This window comes from Meriones unguiculatus, chromosome 17 (assembly GCF_030254825.1).
Source record: "Meriones unguiculatus strain TT.TT164.6M chromosome 17, Bangor_MerUng_6.1, whole genome shotgun sequence".
In the NCBI taxonomy this organism is placed as follows: Eukaryota; Metazoa; Chordata; class Mammalia; order Rodentia; family Muridae; genus Meriones; species Meriones unguiculatus.
This window is the reverse complement of record NC_083364.1, coordinates 58,766,083-58,779,852: the sequence shown is the minus strand read 5'-3', so window position 1 is coordinate 58,779,852 and position 13,770 is coordinate 58,766,083. Positions and strand designations below refer to the sequence as shown.

The window sequence follows — 13,770 nt, the reverse complement described above, 5'->3', positions numbered from 1 at the left end:
GGATGCTTCCTTTCACTGGCTCTCCTGTACACTCTGCCTCTTCTGAACTTCCCCATTGTCCTCCCCTGAAGGATATCGTCCCTGTAGAAATTGCTTTTACACTTATAAACCCTCGGGGAAAACAAACAACAACAACATGCTGCAGAGCCACATGCTCTACAGAACCTGAAGTGCCTACTCTCTAGAACCATATAGAGAACACTTTCTGCTGTCTGAACTGATGGCTGACAGGACTTGACAGTGACTACATCAACCCCTACTAGTCCGAGCATATACTTGTTCTCTCGTCGTTTACTCTGAACACTTCACAATGACTAGCGCTGTCAGAAAAAACAACCATTGCAGGAAAAAAAAATCCTAGCAGACAGAGCCTAAGGACTCATCTCCCCTTCTCCCTTGGCTGAGCTACTGACCCTCAGTTGCCATCATACTTTCTGGGAGACCCAATTGGCTGGGCTTCCAGAATTCATAACCCAGGTCCTATACATTTACCCAGTTCTGTCTGAGGTGCCGTGGGACTCCTTGTGGTTTTAGGTTTGGGATGTGGATAGTCTGGTTGTTGAGGAAGTTGGGGAGCTGAAGGAAGAAAATCTCAGGTTAATACAGTATTTTGGATTTTAGAAACTGGCTAGGAATATACTTCTTAAGGTTTCAAATTTCAAAAGAATTTCCCTTTCGAGCTTTGGAATATGTGTCCCTGTTTTGATATTGTGGTTTCTTACATCATCACTTGCATTTCTTTGAAAAACAAAACTCATGAGGAAACATGAATTTATTTATCAAGAACATTTCCTATAGCTTCTCATAAGGATCTCCGAGTAAAGAAATGCTCCAAACCCTTGCAGAGTTACAGTGTGTGTAGGTATAGGTGGCCTCGTGCTATTGATAGTCTCAATAATTTTAACTGATCATCCGTGAATACATTTTTTGTCTTCATGCTCATCAAAGCAAAGTTTTATCATTCTCTAAGATGGCAAAAACAAAATAAAACCATGCAGATGGTGAAAATGCAGAAATATACAGCTTTAAAAAAAAAAAACCAACCACCTATCACATCATAAGAGCTGCATAAATTGACTCGGCCTAGATGGGTGCAGAGGTTCCTATGTAGACATGGACAAAGATGGGCATACCATAACAAAAATATGGATGTGGTAAACATGATATATGCAGAAGCAGAGATAGGACAAATCTAAGGTGTGATAAGGGGTCTATACACATAGATGAGCATTGTGTACTTTTTCGGTAAGTTGGTTCTCATATAAATAGGACATTTTTTAAACACTCAAACATAGTAAGCAGTTGAATGGCCAGAAGATGTAGAAGCTTTGTGAACCAGTGGTTATGAAGGTAATAAAACGGGTGGGAAATGCAGATGTATAAGGATGTGGTATGTAATTACCTAATGTCATCTCTGGAACCTCAGTTCTAATAACTGGTTCAAGGCTTGTAGCAGGAACTGAACAAAAGAATAAAAGAAACCAAAGAGAATTTATGAATGCATGGAATGTTGGCAAATTCATCTTACCAGTAAAAACAAGGTCTCTCTGGCTACAACATTATTTTTAATGTTCTTAACTCTGTAGAAAATGCTTCTCTGGAGAATCACTATATACTGAGCAACTGAGGGTCAGTAGCTCAGCCAAGGGAGATGGAGAGATGAGTCCTTAGGATCTGTCTGCTAGGATTCAGATATTAGTTACAGTCTTGAGCCTTAGTTGAGCATCTGTTTCTAGAACTCTAGGATGTTACTGCTGGGTAGTTATCCAATTTTGACTACCATGAGGACCTATATAGAAAATCTGAATCATCAGAAAAAGGTAGGAAGATACCCAGAACTTTTATAAAAGAAAAAAAAAATCAGAACATACATCCACCATAAGCCAATGCCAGCTGCAGTGAGCAGTTTGGATAGTTGAACGTAAACATAACACAGCTTGCAGATTCTATGTTGATTCCAGTGGTTCGCTCATTAACACTTTGTGTCACTACAGATATAAGGTCTGTATTTACATCCTCTCTTGAGTATGTGCTAGGCATATGATTCACTAGCACCAGGCAGAGAGAAACAGTATATAGGGTGAGATGGAGGCTAAGGGAAATGTTAGGAAGTGTTGAGGTCACACTGTAGCTACCTTCATAGCTACAAGGAAACTGAACTACACCCATTAAGAGGTGAAGTCCTTGGAGAACAGTTGCTCAACAAGAAGAAAAAACACTTCCTAGTTTTTGTCATCATTGGGCCCAGTTATCTTTACTTCTAGTGAACAGGAAGAGAATGATCTTGTGCAGAAGTGAGAGCCATTAAATCCCATAGGATAAAATTAAAGATTTCAGCCCCCTCCCCCGGTTCCTTTAATTCATTCTGTGAGCCCATCTGACAGACCTGACAGAGCATCAAAACGGTATCCTCAGCTTGGGAAGTCAGGTTTGACACATTATCCATGTGGTAGCCTTTACTCCTTCATCCTCCCAACCTTTAAATCCTGCACTAATTTCTTACAGATTTTCTTATATAAAATTTCACAAAGCTCGTAATATGTACCATCTGTGTTGCTCCTCTTATTTTACACTTGCATGAACATGCTGCCTTACGTTACTTTATACAAAAAAAACTTTAATTTGGGAGATGAAACAAACCTCCTACTTCAGAGCCACGAACAGAGGTGGCTTAGGAAAGCAAATGTTAGCCTAAAGAACATAGTAGATTTGAACAGTTCATTTTAGTTCAATACTATACTAAGCAGTCTCATCTTTAAGATGTGAATATGATCAGAGAGTAAGAAAAATAAATAAAATGGTCGTTGAGAGACAATACTCTTAAGAAGGAATCAAGGTGTTTAGCCATGCAGTGTTCTCTTTGCAAACCAAGAGTTTTTACGCTAAGGATCTATGTAGGATAGCCTCTAACAGAGAATAAATGACAGGCCACATATTTACCCAATATTGTCTGAGGCACTCCTGGATGGGGTGTGCTTTTAGGTTTGGGACGAGGACGGCGGGCTTTTTTTGTTGTTGAAGCTGGTAGAAGAGAACTTAGAATTAACATGGTGCTGATGAGTCCGTAACCTATGCCTAGGATGAGGTACACTGTCTAAGCTAAAAACAAAACAAAAAAACTTTAATAGTTTGAGCTCAGAAATCCTGTCACTAGGTGGAAGGGGAGGAGGACTCCCCCTTCCAGTGGACTAGGGAAAAGGGATAGGGGGGAGAAGGAGGAAGGGAGGGAGAGAGGGAGGGGGGAGTAGAAAGGGAGGGAGGGAGGGAAGAGAGGGAGGGAGGGAGGAACCTGGTAGAGATGAGGGAGGAGGCTACAATCAGGACATAAAATGAATTAATTATAAAAAATAAAGAAATTTAAGAAAGAAAAAGAATAAAAAAGAAATCCCGTCACTAGGGTTTATAATTTTTCCTATAGTATATTAACAGATTTCTTTAATAAAATAATAGGTATAATTACATTCAATAAATGTAAGTTAGGAATGAACCCTATTTTCTTGAACATGTCTCTAACTCCAAAATGGTTGTCAATCCATGTTCAAGTCTAGTGGTGTGAATTCAGAACCTACTACCTAGGGATGCTTTCAATTTAACACGCCTATGCTGGCAGAAGTTCTGCACTTGATGACTTACTAGAGTGTTTTACAAGTCATTGAAACAACAGCAGAGCCAAAAAAATGGTTACACAGAACTTGAAATAAAGAAAGCAAACTTCTCAGATCAGTTTCACTGTGCCATCACCGATACTACATTAGCAGCCTAAAGGAGGGCCAGGTGCCATAACTACTCAAAGAGACTCAGTTTGATGTGACACAATTTCAAGGCAGGCAGAACCTGGATCAAGTAGCTGTCTTGAATCAAGTCATGGTACCTTTTTGTTAAAAAGTAAGAAAACTTCAATACTCTGAGATGAGTCCTGTAACAGGGTGCCACCAAGGGATGCCACCATCATCTACTAAGCAGCCATGGCAGAGCTCAACAGTGAACAGAAATAATTATCTAAAGATGGCTCAGGAGTGAAAGGTCTCAAGTCTGCTGTGAGAAATGATCAAAAGCAATTTAAAACAAGGAAATGTTAAACACATCAGAAAGTCTCATCAAATTCTCCCAAACATGAGCTTTACCAGACTGCCAGTCGTTATATAGTCAAAAACAACAATACCAAAAACTTAAATGTCTCGGTGTAAGAGTCTACAGATGTTTATATATGACTCTATCCTTAGCATTTATACCTAGTTAATGGCAATTTTGCTTGTTTATCTACAGAATTAGCTGTAAGTTTTGATTGCTTTTATGTTAGCAAATAATGTGATAGAAAACTCTGCTTAGAAAAATGTTTTGCATGTAATGACATCATGTTTAACAATTATGAGAAATTAATTGAAACTAATGAAAGCATAGTTTGAAAGACTTTATGTTGGAAAACAAATCCCAGAATCATGGTAAATATGTTTGGTACATTTAGGCAGAGACAGTGAATAATAACTAAAGGAGACAATGCTTGATTTTGTTGAGAGTCTGCTTTGAGAAAAGATGAAGACCTACATGTGAGCAAAAGCAAGAAAGAGCTTCAGTGCTTGGGGGGGGGGGTGTCAGTAGTCCATGGAACTTGTTACTACATCTCTTCACTATCAACAAAGAAAAGCCCTAGCTCTAGGGAAGAGGACATGCCAATGGGCTCAGAGCAGTCACTGAAGTTGGGCACCTGTGATCTTCTTTGTAAACTTTCCAAAAACTATATCATTGTTCAACCTAAGCAAATATCGCCCTTCTCACTCAGATTAGACTCCTAGTTCTTAACTTTCTATTGTGACCCTCTCTTCCTCCCAATACAAGGTACCCTCCTCTCCATTTATAGGATTCAGGCCCATGTTGCTGGTCAGTCTATAATGGCTCAAAGTCTCCAGTCCACATAACACATATTAGCTCACATATGCATTTTTTTTTTTTTACTGAAAGATTCATTATGTGCTTAACAGTTGGCAAAAAATGGTGACCTGCTCCTGCTCCTATTCTTTATTTCTATTCATGATGTCTGAGTAAGAGTTGTTTCTTTGCTCAATTAAGTCACCCATTACCTCTAATACATAGCCCACAATGCTAAAGTAGCATTTCATAAAGTGTCTGATTCTTGAATCAAATACACTAAATAGATAATAATAAATAATTAAATGTCAGTGGAAAATATATAAAATTCTCAGGTATCAAGGAATTCCTCATGAACACAGTGGCTGGTTCTTTGATCACCTCCCCCTGAGGGAGGGGCGGGGTGCAGCCTTACCAGGCCACAGAGGAAGATGATGCAGCTAGCCTTGATGAGACCTTACAGGCTAGGGTCACATAGAAGGGGGAGGAGGTCCTCCCCTATCAGGGGACTAGGGAAAGGCCATAGGGGGAGAAGAAAGAGGGTGGGTGGGACTGGGAGGAGATAAGGGAGGGGGCTGTAGCAGGGATACAAAGTGAATAAATTATAATAACTAAATAATATAAATAAAATAAAATTTAAAAAAAAGTCGCATGAGACAGTCATAGGGATTGGCCAGAGCATCACGCTAGTGGCAGCTGCTTCCTATGGCTTAGCCTCCACGCTTCACGACAAGGATAACTACCACTTTGGTCATATCCAGTGAAGAGCTACGTGAGCTGAGAACCACCTTTACCTGGTTTAGTCTGAGGTGTCTTTGGGCTGGGGGTGGCTTTATGTTTGGGACGTGGACGATGAGTTACTGGTTGTGGCACTTTTGGAGCTGGAGAAAGCAGAGCGGTTACTGTGGTTGTGTGACTTCAGAACTAAAGAAAGATGAACGCGTGAAAGTAAGGTTTCTAAGGCCTCTCCAGACTCTCTCTCAAGTCTGCAGAAAAAAAAAATTATCTCTTCGGTTTGGAGTTATTTTTTAGTATATATATAGAACAGTTTGGGTCTGCAGAGAGAGGGGGGCAATATGACATTGCTTTTGTTTTTCTGAAACCTTTATTGTTAGTTGCCAGCATCAAAGACTTTCTAGACCCAAAGGGAGTCAGATTCATGATGCGTTGATATCACATCAGAGAGGCTTGGGCTAACCTGATTTTGGATAGCTGTCCTTAAAAGACTCAGTTTAGGGCTCTAAGCCATTAAAATTAATAGTTCTAAATGTATATCACACCTTCTAAAATTATTTGCATACAATGAAAGTTTTTCATATCTTTGAAGTAAAAAGAATTTAAAGTCCTCTAAGCATTGGTATAGAGATTGATTCTCCCTGCTTGTTCAGAGAATCAAAGCATGAAGCTGGATTGAAATGCATCAGGGATCAGCATCCGAGTTAACTACACAGCAGTGACGGAAGAAGCTGGGACAAGATGATGAAGACATTGTTAGAACTTTTCACATGATGAATTTCTCAGCAGAAAGGTCCACTTGCATTTGAATATTGTGGAATCAAGGAAGGAAGGATTGAAGGGTCATCACACAAGCTCCAACCTGCTCTGTTCCCATAAGCAGGAAGAGGCTTCCGAAAGTTCCTGCTTTGAAAGATGGGTGGCAGTATCTGGCTTTTGGCAGCATCCAGTGCTGCAAGCAATCCATTTGACTCTGACGGTCAAAGGAAATATAACGGCCAAGTGCTATTTAAGCTGAGAAGATGCAAGACTGCCTAGCACGGTATTCAAACGGCCTCTGCCAAAAATAGCAAATAATTTCTAGAAACAAATATTTTTTAAAAAGTTTGAATGATGATTAAACTGAACATAGAAATGATGAGAGAGAGAAGAGATCTCAAAGGAAGTATGAATAAAGAAGGCTTTGTTACCTATGGCCAGAGAAGGGGCTTTGGTTCCAAATGTAACTGGCTCAGAGGCTGCATCATCAAACATAAAAAAATTGGTGAAGAAAGCACAACCTTAAGTACCCATAACACTTAATTCAGAGATTCAGAGCATAGGTTATTCGAGGTTGATGTAGACTGCTTTCCTGATGGGCTTATTTATAATGAGAAGATCTCTTAGTAAATGAGAGTTTTATACTAATTAGAATCTTAGGAAAAACTTTCAGTTGTAAACAGAATTTTCAAAACTGTTATAAAAGGTTTTTTTTCTTTAATGTGGTAGAAAACCATCCAGTTACTAATTACCATTTAAAATATCAACAGGCATCAGGCATCTCAGGCAAGCCTTTCTTCAATTGTGCTCATTAAGGAGGAACATATGTCTCCTCTTGTGTGTACCATCTGAAAATAGCTAGCAAAATCACTTTAAATTGCCCCAGGCACAGAAAAAAAAATCTAACTTCTATTCCTTATAAACTCAGAAAAGCCTGAAAATGCTTTTACAAAACATGGAATTCATAAGACTGTCAGATATAAAATGTTCTTATTTCATGTCTATTGTGAATACCTTCAGAACATGAAGAACAAAACAATAATGCTCTGTTCTATAATTAGTCGAATATATAAATCCTTTCCACGAATTCCCAATGATAAAAATGTGTTAAGCTAGAACAATTGGGATTGTGTTTACCGGCTTTAGTTGGTGGCATGTCAGGTGTGGCTTTGGGTTTAGGAAGCAATTGCTTTGGTGGTTTTAATTCTGAAGAAAAAAAGGTACTACAATTAGTGTCACAGCTAAGCTATGAATGTGGAAATCAATGTTATTTGTTTACTCTTTTCCCATTTCCATGCTAAGGCATTGAAAGTGGTAATTACCCGGCTGGATTTGGGGTACCTCTGGCCTGCGTGTATCTGTAGGTCTCTGGGGTGGTTTGGGAACTAGAAGAAAAGGTACTAAAATTAGCATAATAGTCATGGTAGTGGCTGTCAAAATTAAGGATATATAAGATGAGAAACACTCTGTGTAGAAACAATGCATGGAAGAACAATCTTAAGAAAATGCTTAAAATGTGTCTTTGAATAAGAGTACTATCATACAACTTATATTTAAGAAGGACTAAGTGTATCAGTTTCAATGCTTTGCTAATAGCTTTCAATTGGTACAAAACAGAAAGGTAAAGAATTTTAAAGTTGCCCAAGAAGAAACCTGGAAAATTACCCACAAGCATCTGCTATTAACACAGAAATGATGACACATGGCTACTGATTTGCAGAATTTCTTAAAATGATGAGAGACGAACTGAATTCAGAGAAGTTACAATGAAACAATTACAATCAAAATATTACCACTAAAATAATAGAAATCATCTTGGAACTTTTACTTATTGTGAGTTGCAAAGACAATCACCAGTTTTATAATGGACCCCAGACCATAATCAGTCTATGGTATCCAAACATACTAAAAAACTTCTCCAATAGAAATGTGTAGCTTTTCAGAGTCTTACACGCTTGATGAGTAAAGTAATTGTAGCCTTAGAACTGGAGAAATGTATGACACTTGTTTAGTTCAGAATGACTACAGACGTCTGTGAGGAAGAACAGATGGCTCACTGAACATCAGGACATGCGGCCGAAGGACAGAGGGTCAGCAGAGAACTGGGAAGCTGTGCCCAGGACCACAGACCTTCCCTATATGAATATAGAAAATTTCACTGGAAGAATTCTCCAGTCTTCAGGTTCTTCCCACTCACACAGGAAATGAAAGGAAAGCATGGCTGATAGTGTGATAAAATGACCCAGTCACGCCTGCGTTGGAGATCATGAAAAGAAAAAGAAAGCAATAGAGGATGCGGAATGACCAGTTGTGGTACAGTGGTATGTTCCAGAGCTAGTGAAGCAAAGCACCAGGGACATGAAGACATGAAATTTTATCAGGGGGTGATATCCTAAGGAAGGTGACATTGTGCCTGAAGGCAGAAGCTATACATAAAGTGTATGTGTGTATTTCTGAATGTAATTTTCCTTTTTCTTTCCTCCCATTCATTTCCTCTGTCTTTCCCATACCTCAGCTGTCAGACTCTAAGGATTCTTGCTTTAACAGTCCACTTAGAGGGCCAGCTTTTCACACTGCACACTTACTAATCACAAAGAAAGGATGCATCATATATAAAATGAATGTAGAGAATGAGTATACGGACGCTCAGTATACAAATCAACCATATTGTTTCCTAAAGCCCAGCTGTTTGGGGGGTGGGGGAGAGTAGCAAACCAGGAGCCACAACATTGCATCTATGGTAATGAGAACCCCAAGCGTCACATTTACCAGGTTTGGACTCCCGTACTTCTGGACCACGTGTGGTTTTAGGACGGGGGCGGTGACCTGGTCGTTTGGTCTTTTTTGGAGCTAAAGAAAGAAAATTTTCAGTTAGCAGAGAAAAGGTAGCAGTGCTACAGAGGAAATGTTACTTGTAGTTTAGTCATGTATTTAAGCTTTTTGATTCAATCTGGACACATTCTGTTTTGCCAGTTTCTATCATCATCCGGTCATACAAAATGTAGAGTTTAGTTTGGACTTTTGATGCTGTTTTGTTCTCTCTCTCTCCCTTCTCGCTTTCTTGCTCTCTCCTCTCTTCCTTCCTCCTTCCCTTTTTCTTTTTTACTTTTTGGTCAAAGATTTATAAATTCCTCAAGAGATCTCCATATTCTTTCACTTTGAGATAGACTTTGAAAATCTCAAAATTAGTGTACAGTTTAGAGGAGATGGTCACACAAAAGTTTTGAAGCTATACCATCAGGAGGAACACGAGGAAGACTATTTTTTTTAGAAGTTTTCATTTTAATTAAAATTAAAGCTTCTTTAGCTTTATCAAGTTTAATTCTGATTCTTAGTGCTTCTGAAAAACAGTGCAGCCTTGCCAGGGCACAGAAGATGATGTAGCCAGTCCTGATGAGACCCGATAGGCCAGGGTCAGATAGAAGGGGAGGAGGGCCTCCCCTATCAGTGGACTAGGGGAGAGACATGGGATGAGAAGAGGGAGGGAGGGTGGGACTGGGAGGAGACAAGAGAGGGGCCTACAGCTGGGATACAAAGTGAATAAATTGTAATAACTGATAATTTTTTAAAGTAAAAAAAAGAACTAAAATTAAAATTTGGCTTAATATTCCAAAGCATCAGATTGTTTTCTACTTAGCATTAAAGATATCCACATGTAAACACTAGGCAAAAAAAGAAAAAAACCTTTGAATTTAGAAATTATATCAAGGGAAACATTTTTTAAATGAGACATATTTATAGACTCGAGGTATAAGATTTAATTTTTTTAGTAATAACCAAGAACACAGACAAATGGATACTAATGTATTATTACTATAGGAATATAAATCTGCCAATAGTGACACCATGCTATTAGGAAAAGAAGAAAGGAGTCACCCACTTAGTAACTGAATGACCAACTCGTGTTATTACTGACCCTTTCTCAGGGCTCTGGGTCCTGAAACCACATGCAAACTCATTAGGGAGGAAATTAAGTCAGAGGAAAAACCAATATAAAATTGACTTAAATGTGGGATATGCTAAATGTTTAACTACTAGCTTGAGCAAATTATAAGTGGTGAAATTTTTACCCACATGAGATGCAACCTTTTCTACTGAAATCAATTCCTGTGGTTTTTTTAGACAAAATGAATAAAAATGTAGCCAGCTAAAGTTTGGAGAAAGGAATGGAAAAAGGGCAGAGACACGGGCCTTTGGAGGCTGTGGTGGAATACACTAACCAGGAGCTTTGGTTGTGAAGGAAAATGTGGGTAATTGGCTAGGATGGATAATGGCAGGGTTTTTCTTTTCTTTTTTTTTTTTTTTTTTTTTCCCTTTGGTTGGTTTGGTTTTCTTTTTTAAAGAAAAAAGCTATAATGGTTAGCTTTGTTGTGATTTTCTCTTTTTTCTGCCCCCTCCCCATCTTCTAATAGATTATCTGGTGACACATCAGAGTTTTCAGATCTGGAATGATCATCTTGCTTTTCAACAAAGTCTGCAAATGTTAGAGTTTTGAAAAGTGAGAAAAAATATCTCCCAAAGGGAAGCACAGTTATGCCCGGGGAAGCCAGCAGTCTCCACTGGAAATAACAGGTTAGAAGCAGCTAAGGAAAATCTCCTTGAATATATCACATCCAAGTCACTGTGACTTCCATGGGTGTCCCAGAGCCTCTGTTCAGCCAAGCCCAGGCACAGGGCAGATATTCTTGCAAAAACAGCTGTAAAAGAATCTGAAGGACAATTAAGTATTTTTAAAGTAAACCAAATCGACGGACAAAAGTTGAACCCAGAAAGTGATACAGGCCATTCCTCTACTGTGATGCAAGGAAGCAGCTTTACCCTTTGTTGACTGTGCAGACGGTCGCATCTCCAGGTCTGGGGCTGCAATGAGAGCAAGTAATGTCAAGGCAGTGCTGAAGGTTCACCGAAAGCAGCAACTAAACACTCTTTCCCACAAGACACATTCACTGTTTGATGAAGGCTGGACTCTTCCAGCTTAGGATACTGATTGAGGCTTCTTCGCCTCAGATCCATCGTGTAAACCACAGCGAAGGAGTTAAGAGTTCTCACTGTGCTTCTGATCTTTGCTCTCACTACCAGTGTCTGATGGCTGTCTCAAAGGCTTTCTGACTTTGTCGCCACCTACCATTTTGTTTCCTACAGAGCGGTCATGTTCATCCCTAGGAAGTGAGAAGAAGGCAACACACCATCTCCCATGCCTGTGTTCTGTTAGTTTTGATTGGTAGCCAGCTCGACTGGACCTCATGTTCTTTCACAAAAGATTAAAAAAACTTGAGTGTTAAAAGCGCTGCAAGTGTCCCTATAGTACTCCCCATGGTTACGAGTACATACTGTTTGTAAACAAAATCTATTTGGTTTGCAAATCAGTAAGTTTCCAAGTGTCGTCTCAGGATTCATGAACTGCTTAATAACTTAAATAACATGATAAATACCAACTCATCCCCCATGGTCAAATGAGACGTGAACAAACTATAATATTTCATGCTGACTGTAGTTTGGTTACATCTATTTATGTTTGGGAGGAAAAGAACAACAGGTTCTTTCTAGGAGTTTTTGTCTTATTCTGCTCAAAAAAAATTCTTTCAAGAGGATAATTATAATCAACTGTACTTTTCAAGCACAGGAAAAAGTGAGAATTAATTGATTTGGTACTCACTGGCTTTCAGAAGACTGTAAAAGAGCTCAGAGAGTACCTTGTTTATAGAGTTAACTCTGATCATTCTGAACGAGGGACAGTGGTAGGTTTTGAAGAAACAAGGGGTGTCTGGGGGCTGGGGGAAAGTGACAACAGAAGTTTTTATATAGTAACTTTCTAGGAACTAAATTACTTTGCTTTCATAACTCCAAAAAGAAAATATAGCAATTCAGAGCCAAGTATGATACCGCATTGTGGAGTAATGCAGGAGGCAGGAGGGTGACTGTTCTCACTGAATGAGACAGATGAGTTAGGAGAGAGGAGACGGCTCTGGTTTTTCAGAAATGTGCTGGGTTATGCATATAAAACAAGTCAAAAACAAATGTGAAGCTTCACTGACTAACTCAACCACCAAGGAAAAGCATCTCACATGGAAAGTGAAATGGAAAAGCAAGCATTTGAGGAGAGCTGGGAAAGGCAGGGGATTCTCCACACTGAGAAGTTCTTGGTGGTTTACATGGTCTTGTGAACCCCAGCTAGAAACAGAAACCTTCTCCAGAGCTCAAATAACACCAAGTCTGTGGCTAAGGAAATGCTTTGCGGGGACCTGGCCCATACTCTCTGCTGTCTTAGGCCACTTTATTATGAGGTTAGTGTTAACTACCTCAAACAGTGATCCTGACTGTGAGCTGGAAAGAGTAAGGATGCCAGGACATGAGAAAGTTTAGTAATCAAAGGGACAAAACCACACTGCTTACAAGTAAAAGTCCCTGAAAAATATTTTCAAATGTCCAATTAAGAAGTATCTATTCAGCCAGGTGTGGTGACACACGCCAGCATTCCTGATTGCTGTGAGTTCAAGGCCCACCCAGCCTACAGAGTCCAGGACAGTCAAGGCTATACAAGAGAAACCCTGTCTCAAAAAATAAACAAACAAACAAAAAACAAAAACAAAACAACAAAAAATCTATTCAAAACTTTTGAAGAGTAACAAAACACCTTCTAATTTAACATCTTAAATTCATTTCTAAAATTGTGAGTTATGTATAAATGTCAAACAATATTTATAGCAGTTTCTGATGCTTTTCAACTTTATCTTGAAATTGACAGACATGATTACTTAGGAAAAGTAATTTGCTAACGAAAACACACAGCACTTTTCTCCATCTGCTGGCTAATGGCCCCCACTCAGAATGCAGCATGAATATAACAGTCACTTTCTCATTCCAATCCTCTCTAAGGATGATTTTTAAAAACTCAAATACATTAATCTCTCCCCACTACAACTACTGCCGCTATCAGAGTTCTTCATTTAAACTGCTAGGACACTTGATTTTTATACACTGTGCCTCTTTCACTTGGCCACCTCAACCAGGGTCACTTACACACTTGTCCAAGCCTCTGTTTCAGTGGTTCTCAACCTTCTTAATGCCTTTAATAGATTTCCTCATGTTGTGGTGATCCTCAACCATAAGAATATTTTTGTTGCTACTTCAGAACTGTAATGTTGCTATGGTTATGAATCGTGATTTACAATGGTCTTGGGTGACCCCTGTGAAAGTGTTGTTAGACCTCTGAAAGGGTCCTGGACTCAGAAGTAAAGAATCACTGTTCTAGTTCTTTCAGTCTGACACCTCTGTCTGGAGACACAGCCATCTTTTCTAAGGGTGCTACACAAATTCTTTTTCTTAGCAGTTGCTTCTGTTGCCCTACGCCATCATGAAAATAAATCATGATCACTTAAGTAGAAAACCTCTCAGTTTAATAACTCCACT

At 39.2% G+C, this 13,770-nt stretch overlaps 1 protein-coding gene across 12 annotated transcripts in view; it reads right to left on the bottom strand.

The window, feature by feature from the left end:
* The window catches only part of Abi3bp (ABI family member 3 binding protein), a 210,431-nt gene that overhangs the window by 69,954 nt on the left and 126,707 nt on the right, over nucleotides 1-13,770 (bottom strand). For 5 of the 12 annotated variants that reach the window (XM_021634091.2, XM_060370558.1, XM_060370560.1 and 2 more), the window contains exons 19-27: nucleotides 11,179-11,220; nucleotides 9,130-9,210; nucleotides 7,683-7,745; nucleotides 7,498-7,566; nucleotides 6,792-6,839; nucleotides 5,661-5,747; nucleotides 2,941-3,021; nucleotides 1,403-1,459; nucleotides 493-576 (exon numbers count right to left, since the gene is read on the bottom strand). The exons of 2 other annotated variants lie outside the window; for them this stretch is intronic. In XM_021634091.2, the coding sequence (XP_021489766.1) occupies nucleotides 493-576; nucleotides 1,403-1,459; nucleotides 2,941-3,021; nucleotides 5,661-5,747; nucleotides 6,792-6,839; nucleotides 7,498-7,566; nucleotides 7,683-7,745; nucleotides 9,130-9,210; nucleotides 11,179-11,220 (612 nt within the window). The remainder of the gene's footprint in view (nucleotides 1-492; nucleotides 577-1,402; nucleotides 1,460-2,940; nucleotides 3,022-5,660; nucleotides 5,748-6,791; nucleotides 6,840-7,497; nucleotides 7,567-7,682; nucleotides 7,746-9,129; nucleotides 9,211-11,178; nucleotides 11,221-13,770) is intronic. 5 more of the 12 variants (XM_060370563.1, XM_060370564.1, XM_060370559.1 and 2 more) reach the window with 4 other exon arrangements.